Raw genomic sequence first — 11,755 nt, 5'->3', positions numbered from 1 at the left:
ACAGTTCAGCTGCCTCCGCCGCTCCCCGGGGGGTCGGGACCCTCCCCCGGGCCTCCTCGCACCAGGCCCCGGGGCTCCGCTAGGCCTCAGGCCCCTGCTAGGCCTCAGGGCCCCTCTAGGCCTCAGGGCCCCCACTAGGCCTCAGGGCCCTGCTAGGCCTCAGGGCTCTGCTAGGCCTCAGGGCCCCCGCTAGGCCTCAGGGCCCCGCTAGGCCTCAGGGCCCCCGCTAGGCCTCAGGGCCCTGCTAGGCCTCAGGGCCCCCGCTAGGCCTCAGGGCCCCGCTAGGCCTCAGGGCCCCCACTAGGCCTCAGGCCCCTGCTAGGCCGCAGGGCTCTGCTAGGCCTCAGGGCCCCCGCTAGGCCTCAGGGCTCTGCTAGGCCTCAGGGCCCCTGCTAGGCCTCAGGGCCCCCGCTAGGCCTCAGGGCTCTGCTAGGCCTCAGGGCCCCCGCTAGGCCTCAGGGCTCCGCTAGGCCTCAGGGCCCCTCTAGGCCTTGGGCCTCTGCTAGGCCTCAGGGCTCCACTAGGCCTCGGGCCCCAGCAGGCCGCGGTCCCCCGGGCCCGGGGGGGGTCCCCGCAGCTCCCCGTTACCCCCGGGCTCCGGGGTGGGAGCGTTTCGCGGCTGCCCCGGTCCCGACCCGTCGGTGTAGGCCGCACTTCCGGGTTTGGCGCCGCCGTTCCCTGGCAACGCGCAGTACCCGGCGTCCTTTGCGCCCGAAGCCTTCCCGCCACGCCTTCCGTTGCTAAGCGACACCCAATCAGCTCCCGCCTCCCCCCGCCCCGCCCTCCCGGCTCGCCCGAGCCTCCCTTTCCCAGCCCGCCCCGCGCGCGCGTCGCTCAGCAACACCCAATCAGCGTTCGCTTCCCGCTGTCCCCGCCCCTTTTCCCCATCGTCCCCCCGCCTTCCGCCGGAAGGGGCGGGGCGGAGCGGCCCGGCCCGGTGGGGAGCGCGGCCCCGCAGCGGCCTGGCCATGAGCGGCGGCCCCGGCCCCGGCCCCTCCCGCGCCCGCACCAGCTCCTTCGCCGATCCCGGTCCCCCCCAAGCCCCCGCGGCCCCAGCGGGGCCCCCGAGCGGTTCCGCGCCCGGCGGGGGTAAAACCGGGGCCGGGCCGGGCGGCGGGGCCTTCCCGGCGGGCATCAAGCTGGGCCGTGAGTTCCGTGTGTGTCGTGTCCGTGTGTCCGTCCCCCCCCCCCCCCCCCGGCCCCATCCCGGCGCCGCTGATCCCCGCCCCGGTGTCCGCAGGGGACGGCGGGAAGGTGAGCACGGTGGTTGCCACCCCCGGGCAGGGCCCGGACCGGCCGCAGGAGGTTTCTTACACCGATATCAAGGTGATCGGGAACGGCTCCTTCGGCGTCGTTTACCAGGCGCGGCTGGCGGAGTCCGGGGAGCTGGTGGCCATCAAGAAGGTGCTGCAGGACAAGCGCTTCAAGGTCAGCCCCTCCCCCCACCCCCCACCCCCCACTTTGGGCCCCGTTTCCCCCCGCCCCCCCCCCCCTCCTTTCTCCCCCCTTTTTGCCCCCTCCTCGCGTTTGGGCCCCCCCTTCCCTCCATCTCCTTCTCCCCATCTCCTTCTCCCCCTCCCCTCCATCTCCTTCTCCCCCTCTTCCTCCGTTTTGCCCCCCCCCCCCCCATTCTCCTTCCCCATTTCCTCCCCCTTTTCCCCCCCTTCTCCCCCTTCCCCCCCTTTCTCCCCCTTTTGCCCCCCTTTCTCCCCCTTTTGCCCCCCTTTCTCCCCCTTTTGCCCCCCTTTCTCCCCCTTTTGCCCCCCTTTCCCCCCTTTCTCCCCCTTTTCCCCCCCTTTCTTCCCCTTCTCCCTCCCTTTCTCCCCCTTTCTCCCCCTTTTCCCCCCTTCTCCCCCTTTTGCCCCCCTTTCTCCCCCTTCTCCCCCTTTCCCCCCTCTTTTCCCCCCTTTCTTCCCCTTTCCCTCCCTTTCTCCCCCTTCTCTCCCCCCCCCCTTTCTCCCCCTTCTCTCCCCCCCTTTCTCCCCCTTTTCCCCCCTTTCTCCCCCTTCTCTCCCCCCTTTCTCCCCCTTCTCTCCCCCCTTTCTCCCCCTTTTCCCCCCTTTCTCCCCCTTTTGCCCCCCTTTCTCCCCCTTTTCCCCCCTTTCTCCCCCTTTTCCCCCCTCTTTTCCCCCCCTTTCTTCCCCTTTTCCCTCCCTTTCTCCCCCCTTTCCCCCCCTTTTCCCCCCTTTCTCCCCCTTGCCCCCCTTTCTCCCCCTTTTGCCCCCCTTTCTCCCCCTTCTCCCCCCTTTCCCCCCTTTCCCCCCCTTTGTCCCCCTTTTCCCCCTCTTTCCCCCCCTTTCTTCCCCTTTCCCCCCTTTCTCCCCTTCTCTCCCCCTTTCTCCCCCTTTTCCTCCCCTTTCTCGTCCTTCTCCCCCTTTCTGCCCCTTCTCCTCCCCCTTACCCCTCCTTTTTGCCCCCTCCCCCTTTTCCCTTCTGCCCCCCTTCCCCCCTTCCCCCTCCCCTTCCCCTTCTCTTTTGCCCCCTCCCCCTCCCCCTTTTGCCCCCTTTTTCTCCCCCTTTCCCTCCCTTTTGCCCCCTTCCCCCCTTTGTGCCCCCCCGCCCCATTCCCCTCCCATTTGTCCCCCCACCCCCTTTTTTATCCCCCCTTCACCATCCCCCCACCCCCTTCCTGCCCCCCCCACCCCCCTTTTCTCACCTCCCCCTTCCCCTCCCCCCTTCTCCCCTCCCCGCCCCCTTTTTCACCCCCATCCCCCCCCCCCCAGAACCGGGAGCTGCAGATCATGCGCAAACTCGACCACTGCAACATCGTCCGCCTCCGCTACTTCTTCTACTCCAGCGGCGAGAAGGTAACGGGGGGCCCCGCGGGGGGGGAGGGGAGGGGAGGGGCTGCGACCCCCCTCACCCCACCCCACCCCCCCGCCCCTCCCCCGCCGCAGAAGGACGAGGTTTACCTCAACCTGGTGCTGGATTTCGTCCCCGAAACCGTTTACCGGGTGGCGCGGCACTTCTCCAAAGCCAAGCAGACCATCCCCGTCTTCTACGTTAAGGTGAATCCCCCTCCCCCGCACCCCCAAACCCCTCCCCCGGCGCCCCCAAGCCCAGCCCCCCCCCCCCCAGACTCATTTTTTGGGGTGTTCCCCCCCCCCCCTCCCTCCAGGTGTACATGTACCAGCTCTTCCGCAGCTTGGCCTACATCCACTCGCAGGGCGTCTGCCACCGCGACATCAAACCCCAAAACCTGCTGGTGGACCCCGACACCGCCGTCCTCAAGCTCTGCGATTTCGGCAGGTGGGCGGCGGCGGCGGGGGGGGGGGGGGGGGCGCGGCACCAATTTGGGGTCCCCCGGCACCAATTTGGGGTCCCCCTCCCCCCTAAATCCCCCCTCCCCCTGATTTCCAGCGCCAAGCAGCTGGTGCGGGGCGAACCCAACGTCTCCTACATCTGCTCCCGCTATTACCGCGCCCCCGAGCTCATTTTCGGGGCGACCGACTACACCTCCAACATCCGTGAGACTCCCCAAATCTCACCCCCCCCCCCAGAACCCCGTTATCCCCTTTTTTCACCCCAAATTTTGCTTCCCCCCCCCCCAAGATATCTGGTCGGCGGGCTGCGTGCTGGCCGAGCTGCTGCTGGGGCAGCCCATCTTCCCCGGGGACAGCGGCGTCGATCAGCTGGTGGAGATCATCAAGGTGGGGGGCAAAAGGGGGCGATTTGGGGGTTTTGGGGGGGATTTGGGGGCTCACGGGGGGTGGTTCCGGGGGTCGGGGGAGGTTTTTGGGCTTGCGGGGGGGGGTTTAGGAGGCTGGGGTCTCAGGCAGGTGGGTTTTGGGGCTCGGGAGGGGGATTCTGGGGCTCGGGGGGGGTTTGGGGGGCTCTTGCTGGGGTTTGGGGGCTCGGAGGTAGGAGGGTTGGGGGCTTGAGGGGTTTTGGGGGTCAGGAGGGGGATTTTGGGGCTCGGGGGGGGGGTTTGGGGAGCTTGGGGGGTGTTTGAGGGCTGTAGGGTGGGGGTGTGGGGGGTTTGGGGGTCCAGCCGGGTGGTTCGGGGCACAGGAGGGGGATTTTGGGGTTCGGGAGGGGGATTTTGGGGCGCAGGAGGAGATTCTGGGGCTCACTGGGATAATTTAGGTGCTTTGGAGGGGGATTTTGGGGTTCAGGAGGGGATTTTGGGGCTCGGAGGGATAATTTGGGGGCGCAGGAGGGGATTTTGGGGCTCGGAGGGAAAATTTAGGTGCTTTGGAGGCGGATTTTGTGGCGCAGGAGGGGATTTTGGGGTTCGGAGGGATAATTTGGGGGCGCAGGAGCGGATTTTGGGGCTTGGAGGGATAATTTGGGGGCGCAGGAGGGGATTTTGGGGCTCGGAGGGATAATTTAGGTGCTTTGGAGGCGGATTTTGGGGCGCAGGAGGGGATTTTGGGGCTCGGAGGGATAATTTAGGTGCTTTGGAGGCGGATTTTGGGGCGCAGGAGGGGATTTTGGGGTTCGGAGGGATAATTTGGGGGCGCAGGAGGGGGATTTTGGGGCGCAGGAGGGGATTTTGGGGCTCGGAGGGATAATTCGGGCGCTCGGGAGGGGAATTTTGGGGGGCTCTGGGGAAGATTTGGGGTCTTTGGGGAAGGGTTTTGGGGGCCGGGTGATTTTTGCCGCTCCGAACTCAGCTTTTGGGGTTTGGGTTTTTTTGTAACGCGTTGTTTTGGGGGCCGGTTTGGGGCTGAAAAGCGAGGGTTTGGGTCAGCGAGGCGGCGAGCCGATCTGGGGGGGGGTGGGGGGTGTCCCCCCATCTCGCCCCCTCCCCCCCATCTCACCCCCTCCCCCCCAAATTTCCAGGTGCTGGGGACCCCGACGCGGGAGCAGATCCGGGAGATGAACCCCAACTACACCGAGTTCAAGTTCCCGCAGATCAAGGCGCACCCCTGGTCCAAGGTGGGGGGTTGTGGGAAGGGGGGGGAGGGGGTGCCTTTGCGGGCGGGGGTCTGTTCGGGGGTGACTCCGGGGGTTCCCCGCAGGTGTTCAAGGCGCGGACGCCCCCCGAGGCGGTGGCGCTGTGCGGGCGGCTGTTGGAGTACACCCCGCAGACGCGGCTGGGGCCGCTGCAGGCCTGCGCCGACCCCTTCTTCGACGAACTGCGCCTGCCGGCCGCCCGCCTGCCCAGCGGCCGCGACCTGCCCCCCCTCTTCAACTTCAGCCCCGGCGGTGAGGGGCCGCGGGGGCTGGGGGGGTCCGGGAGGGCGTTTGGGGGGGGCTGGAGGGGGTTTGGGGGGCCCCAGAGGGGTTTTGGGGGGGGCTGGAGGGGGTTTGGGGGTCAGGGAGGGCGTTTTGGGGGCCCCAGAGGGGGTTTGGGGGTCAGGGAGGGGGTTTTGGGGGGCAGGAGGGGGTTTGGGGGGTCCGGGAGGGGGTTTTGGGGGGTCCCAGAGGGGGTTTGGGGGTCCGGGAGGGCGTTTGGGGGGTCCGGGAGGGGGTTTTGGGGGGTCCCAGAGAGGGTTTGGGGGTCAGGGAGGGGGTTTTGGGGGGGGCAGGAGGGGGTTTGGGGGGGTCCGGGAGGGGGTTTTGGGGGGTCCCAGAGAGGGTTTGGGGGTCAGGGAGGGCGTTTGGGGGGGGCTGGAGGGGGTTTGGGGGTCAGGGAGGGGGTTGGGGGGTCCGGGAGGGGGTTTTGGGGGGTCCCAGAAGGGGTTTGGGGGTCAGGGAGGGGGTTTGGGGGGGCAGGAGGGGGTTTTGGGGGGCCCCAGAGGGGTTTGGAGGTCAGGGAGGGGGTTTGGGGGGGGGGGGCTGGAGGGGGTTTGGGGGGTCCGGGAGGGGGTTGGGGGGGACAGAGGGATTTCAGGGGGTTCAGGAGGGGGTTTGGGGGGCCTGGAGGGTTTTGGGGGGTCCGGGAGGGGCTTGGGGGGCCCGGAGGGGGTTTGGGGGGTCCCAGAGGAGGTTTTGGGGGCCAGGAGGGGGTTTTGGGGGGGGCAGGAGGGGGTTTGGGGGGTCCCAGAGGGGGTTTGGGGGGTCCGGGAGGGGGTAGGGGGGGCTGGGAGGGGGTTGGGGGGGCCGGAGGGGTTTTGGGGGGGTCCGGGAGGGGGTTGGGGGCCGGAGGGGGGTTGGGGGGTCCGGGAGGGGGTTGGGGGGGCCGGAGGGGGTTTGGGGGGGTCCCGGAGGGGTTTGGGGGGGCCGGAGGGGGTTGGGGGGTCCCGGAGGGGGTTGGGGGGGCAGGAGGGGGTTGGGGGGGCCGGAGGGGTTTTGGGGGGTCCCGGAGGGGGTTGGGGGGCTGGGAGGGGGTTGGGGGGCCGGAGGGGTTTTGGGGGGCAGGAATGGGTTTTGGGGGAGTTTGCAGGGGCTTTAGGGCTGGGAGGGTTTTTGGGGGGATCCGGAGCGGAGTTTGGGGGGCAGGGAGGGATTGGGGGGGGCTGGAGGGGGTTTTGGGGGGCTGGGGATGGTTGGGGGGTCCGGGAGGGGGTTGGGGGGCAGGGAGGGGGTTTGGGGGGTTTGGGGTGCCCTGACCCCCCCCCCCCCCCCCCAGAGCTGGGGATCCAGCCCCCCCTCACCAGCACCCTGGTGCCCCCCCACCTGCGGGGCTGCGCCCCCCCCGCGCCCCACGGTGAGCGGCATGGTGGGATACTGGGGGGGGATAATGGGATACTGGGGGGGAATGGTGGGATAGTGGGGGTCTGGGGGGGATAATGGGATACTGGGGGTCTGGGGGGCGGATAATGGGATACTGGGGGGAATGGTGGGATACTGGGGGTCGGGGGGGGTGATGGGATACTGGGGGGAATGGTGGGATACTGGGGGTCTGGGGGGCGGATAATGGGATACTGGGGGGAATGGTAGGATACTGGGGGTCTGGGGGGGATAATGGGATACTGGGGGGAATGGTGGGATACTGGGGGTCTGGGGGGGATAATGGGATACTGGGGGGAATGGTGGGATAGTGGGGGTCTGGGGGGGATAATGGGATACTGGGGGTCTGGGGGGCGGATAATGGGATACTGGGGGGGAATGGTGGGATACTGGGGGTCGGGGGGGTGATGGGATACTGGGGGGAATGGTGGGATACTGGGGGTCTGGGGGGAATGGTGGGATACTGGGGGTCTGGGGGGGGGTGATGGGGGTCTGGGCATTGTAGGGGGGCTCTGGGGGGTATTGGGGAGCGGAATGATGGGATACTGGGGGGTTTAGGGGGTTGGGGTGTCTGGGGGATGGCCCCCCCCGCCCCCCCAACCCCTCCCCATCCCCCCAGGCGAGGGGCGCAGCCAGGTCCCGGCGGGGGAGGGCACCGGCCCCATCGCCAGCACCTCCTGAGGCCCCCCCGGGCCCCCCCATCCCCCACCCCCGCGGGGGGAGGGGGGCCGGCGCCTCATTTTAAGCCTGGTTTTAACCCCCCCGCACCGGGGGCCGTGCCCCCCCCCGGCATTGGGGGGTGGGGGGGGTGGGGGCTTTTTATCCCCTCCCCCTCCCTTGTAAATACACCCCACCCCCACCCCCCTTTTATCGATCTCTGTAAATAGACTGATGGGGCTTTCGGTTTTCTTATCGCCCCCCCCCCCAGCGTCGGGGGGCGCCCGGGGCCCCCCAAACCGCGGTTGCCCCTCCCCATCCCCCCCCCCCCCCCGTAGGGTCCCGGCTCTGTACAGCCCCCGGCTCAATAAATTATTGGCATGAAGGGGGGGGGGCTGCTGTGATTTGGGGGGGGGGGGTTTTGGGGGGACCCCCCGCTGTGGGGTTGGGGGGGAGGGGCTCGGGGTGGGGGGTTGGGGGTGCCCCCTCGAGGGGGGCTCAATTTTGGGGTTCTCCCCCCCCCAGTCTTACGGGGGGGGGGGACGTTTTTGGGGTGACCCCTCCCCCAGTCTCCTGTGGGGGGACGCCCAGGGTTAAATTTGGGGGGATTTTCCCCCAGATTTGGTTTTGGGGGGGGGGCCCGGGTCTGGTTTTGGGGCTGCCCCCCCCCCCCGGACTCCATTTTGGGGGGGCCGCCCCCCCCTCCCCCAAACCCCACCGCAAGCAGCGACCTTGGGGGGGGGGGGGGGCTCAACCTTTATTTCCCGCGTCGGGGGAGGGGAGGGGAGGGGGGGGCACCTCAGGCGAAGGCGGCGGCGCGGAGGTGCAGCCCCCCCTCCAGCGCCGCCCGGCAAAGCGCCAGCGTCTCGGCCAGCGGCAGCGGCTCCGGCGTCTCGATGATGGCGATGGTCTCCCCCGGCGGCGCGGCGACGCCAGTAACGCCAGCGACCCCAGTAACGGCAGCAACGCCGGTACCAGCAGCGACCCCAGTAACACCGGTAACGGCAGCGACACCGGTAACGGCAGTACCAGCAGGGACACCGGTAACAGCAGGGACGGCAGTACCGCCAGCGACACCAGTAACACCAGTACCTGCAGCGAAACCATTACCGCCAGTAGCACCGGTGCCACCAGTACCGGCATCGCCACCGGTGCCGTCGTGGCGCCGCCGGTGGCTGCGGAGGCTGCCGGGGCTGCGGAAGGCCTTGGGGCAGAGCGGGCAGCGGTGCGGGCGCTCGCCGGGCCGTCGGCGTCGGCACCTCTCGGCGTGGAGGCGTCGGTGAGCCCGCAGGTGGGGCGCTTGCCGGAAGGCTTTGCCGCAGTCGCCGCAGGCGAAGGGGCGTTCGCCGCTGTGGGTCCGTTGGTGCAGCCGCAGCCCCCAGGCCGCCCCGAATCCCTTCCCGCAGAGCGGGCACTGGTGGGGCCGCCCCACGCCGTCGTGGCGCCGCCGGTGCCGGCTCAAGCCGCCGCGGTCGGCGAAGGCTTTGCCGCAGAGCCCGCAGGCAAAGGAGGGCGGCGGCGGCGGCTGCGCCGGCGGTCGGGCGGCGGCGGCGGCCTCGCCGTGCAGGCGGCGGTGCTGGCGGAGGTTGGAGGACTGGGTGAAGCGCTTGCGGCAGACGTCGCACTCGTAGGGCCGCTCGCCGGTGTGGGTGAGGTGGTGCCGCAGCAGGTTGGCGCGGGAGGCGAAGGTTTTGCCGCAGACGCTGCACTGGAAGGGGCGCTCGCCCGTGTGCGTCCGCAGGTGATTCCGGACGTGAACCAACTTCTTAAACGCCCGACCGCAGGTGGGGCAGCGGTGCCGGCGCTCGGGGCAGCGCGGCGGGCGCCGGGGTCGAGCCGCGGCGCCGGCGCCGGGTTCCGGGTTAGGGCGCGGCGCCCCGCTTTTGCCGGCGTGGGTGCGGCGGTGGTAGAGGAACTTGGTCATGTTGAGGAAGGTCTTGCCGCAGGCGCAGCGGTGCGGGGGGTCGCCGGCGTGGCTTTTGCGGTGAGCGGCCAAAGCCGGTTCGGTGCCGAAACCCAAACCGCAGGCGACGCAGAGGTAGAGGGTCTCGCCGCGGTGCAGCCGGGCGTGCCGCTCCAGCGACGCCGCTTTCTTAAAGACCTTGGGGCAGGCGGGGCAGGGGTGGGTGCCCCCCTCGTGCGCCCGACGGTGGGCGCGTAACCGGCTGGCCGTGCCGAATCCCCGCCGGCACTCGGGGCAGGAGAAAGCGGCGTTGCCGGCGCCGCCGTGCGCCTCCCGCTTGTGCCGCCGCAGCTCCTCGGCCGAGCCGCAGCCGCGTTCGCACTCCCCGCAGCGGAAAGGAGCCGGCGGCGGCGGCGGCGGCGGGGGGGAAAGCGGCGGCGTGGGGGGGTCCGGTTTGGGGTCGGGCGCCGGCGTTTCGCCGCTTTCCTTCTCGGTGGCGGTAAAATGTTCGCCCTGGTGCTCCAGCAGCTCCTCGGGGGTGGGGAAGAGGCGGCCGCACTCGGAGCACTCGTAAGGCTGGGGGGCCGGCGTTTCGGCGGAGGTCTCGGCGAGCTGGCGGCGGTGGTTGCGGCGATGCTGGAGGCAAAGGGTCGGGGAGGGGAAGAGCGCCCGGCACTCGCCGCACTGGTACCGCACCGAGCCGCCGCCGCCGCGGGGGTGCTGGGTTTGGTGGGCCAGCAGCTCGGCGGGGGAGAGGAGGAGGCGGCCGCAGTCCAGGCACTGGTAGGGGGGGGCGGGGGGGGAGGGGGGCGCGGGGGGGAGGGGCCCGTGGCTGCGCTGGTGGAGGGGGACCTGGCCCAGGGCGTCGAAGAGCCCCCCGCACTCGGAGCACATGTACTGGTGCTGGAGGAGGAGCGAGGGCAGCTCCTGCGCCATCCCTGGGGGGGGAAAAGGGGGGCGGGGGTTAGTTAGTTGGGGGGCAGCCCTGCCCCACTGGGGGGTCGCGGTAAGGGGGGTGGGGCGGGGCGACGTGGCTGTGGGGCAGAGGGATGGGGGGCGACGTGGCTGTGGGGCAGAGGGGCCCGAGATGGGGCGGTGGGAGCCCACGGTGGGGCTGAGGGAGCCGCTGTGGGGCAGAGGGACCCCGCTATGGGGCTGAGGGAGCCTCTGTGGGGCACAGGGACCTGGGATAAGGCAGGAGAACCCCGCTGTGGGGCAGAGGGACCCCGCTATGGGGCTCGAAAATGTCTATGTGGGGCACAGAGAGCCGAATGGGGCAGCAGACCCCCACTGCAGGGTAGAGGGAGCTGGTACGGGGCACAGGGACCTCGCTGTGGGGCACAGGGACCTGGGGGGACGCTGCTATGGGGCTGGAGAATGCCTCTGTGGGGCACAGAGCCGGATGGGGCAGGAGACCCCCGCTGCGGGGCACAGGGACCCCGCTATGGGGCACAGGGACCCGGGGGGACCCTGCCGTGGGGCAAGGAGAGCCGGTATAGGGCTAAAGGAGCCCGCTGTGGGGCTGAGGGAGCCGCTATGGGGCAGGAGACCCCCGCTGCGGGGCAGAGGGCACCGGTCCAGGGCTGGGGGACCCCGCTATGGGGCACAGGAGCCCGGAGGGGACCCCGCTGTGGGGCTGAGGACCCCGCTGTGGGGCAGAGAGTGCCAGTATAGGGCTGGAGGACCCGTCTGTGGGGCACAGGGACCCCGCTGTGGGGCACAGGGACCGCGCCGTGGGGCAGAGAGCGTCGGTATGGAGCTGGGGGACCGCGCTGTGGGGCACACGGACCGGAGCGGGCCCGGCTGTGGGGCTGGAGGACGCCGCTGTGGGGCCGAGGCCCAGGGCCCGGGGGTCGACGCCGCGGGGCCGGGCCGGGGCCGAGGGCCCGGGGGTCGCCGCCGTGGTTCGCCCCCGCCCGAGGGCCCGGTTCCCCCCCGCCCCCCGCCGGGAGCGGCCTCCGGGAAGCGGCCGCGGCGCCGGGACTCACCGCAGCCTCCGCTCCGCTCCGCCGCCGTCTCCTCCCGGCGCCCGCCTCCCTCCAACGGCCTCCCTCATTGGCCCGCGGGGCGCCGGCCAATCGGCGAGCGCGGCACTGACGGAGGGGCGGGGCCGAGGCGGTGAGACACGCCCACGGCGCCGAGTGGGCGGGGGCGGAGGAGGCTACGCCCCCTCCCCCCCTCAGCGGCCCCTCCCGCGCATGCGCAATGGCGGCGGGGCTGCGCGCATGCGCGGGCGGGGCTTACGGCACGTGCGCTTGCACGCGGGCGGCGCTGCACGTGGGCGGGGCGTGTGCAAACCGGGGCGGGGAGGGGGGGGGGGCGCTACGCAAACTGCGTAGCTCTCCGTTTTCCGGCCGTTCATCCCATTTTACGCCAATGGCGTAAACCCCCCCCTTATGCCGACCGCTTCCCTGCGCTACGCTGCTGGCGTAGCGCCCTCACGGCGCTTCCGTCCGCGCTTTACGGCGTTGGCGTAGCGCCCCTTACGCCGTTTGCGTCCCCGCCGCTTACGCCGGTAGCGCAGCGCGCCGGGGGTGGGGGGGGGGGTGGGGGGCGTGGCGTGCGCCGCCCCCGCCCCCACACGTGGGTCACGTGGCCGGCGGCCGGCGCTCCGCGTGCCGGCGGGCGGGGAGGGGC

At 70.9% G+C, this 11,755-nt stretch overlaps 2 protein-coding genes across 5 annotated transcripts; one reads left to right on the top strand and one right to left on the bottom strand.

The window, feature by feature from the left end:
• Positions 1–846: 846 nt before the first annotated feature.
• Positions 847–7,372, top strand: GSK3A (glycogen synthase kinase 3 alpha). Of its 4 annotated transcripts, none has more exons than XM_087778481.1 (11): positions 847–1,155; positions 1,241–1,428; positions 2,724–2,807; positions 2,898–3,008; positions 3,167–3,249; positions 3,361–3,467; positions 3,553–3,650; positions 4,786–4,881; positions 4,965–5,151; positions 6,458–6,535; positions 7,178–7,372. In XM_087778481.1, the coding sequence occupies exons 1-11, from the start codon at positions 969–971 to the stop codon at positions 7,237–7,239; spliced, it is 1,281 nt and encodes a 426-aa protein (XP_087634607.1). In that variant the 5' UTR covers positions 847–968; the 3' UTR covers positions 7,240–7,372. The 4 variants fall into 4 exon arrangements, with proteins under 4 accessions (XP_087634607.1, XP_087634608.1, XP_087634605.1 ...); XM_087778479.1 differs by having other exon boundaries at positions 855–1,155; positions 3,119–3,249; XM_087778480.1 differs by having other exon boundaries at positions 866–1,146; positions 3,119–3,249.
• A 582-nt stretch (positions 7,373–7,954) lies between these two features.
• Positions 7,955–11,311, bottom strand: ZNF526 (zinc finger protein 526). Its single transcript, XM_087778466.1, has 2 exons — positions 10,908–11,311; positions 7,955–10,056 (listed from the first exon to the last, which is right to left on the bottom strand). Exon 2 carries the CDS (start codon positions 10,052–10,054, stop codon positions 8,015–8,017), a length of 2,040 nt encoding a protein of 679 aa, XP_087634592.1. The 5' UTR covers positions 10,055–10,056; positions 10,908–11,311; the 3' UTR covers positions 7,955–8,014.
• Between the last annotated feature and the right edge of the window lie 444 nt (positions 11,312–11,755).

Source organism: Nipponia nippon, unplaced genomic scaffold, assembly GCF_047370975.1.
Source record: "Nipponia nippon isolate SJK-2023a ecotype South Korea unplaced genomic scaffold, ASM4737097v1 scaffold_44, whole genome shotgun sequence".
NCBI classification, from domain to species: Eukaryota; Metazoa; Chordata; class Aves; order Pelecaniformes; family Threskiornithidae; genus Nipponia; species Nipponia nippon.
This window is presented reverse-complemented; position numbering and strand designations above follow the sequence as displayed.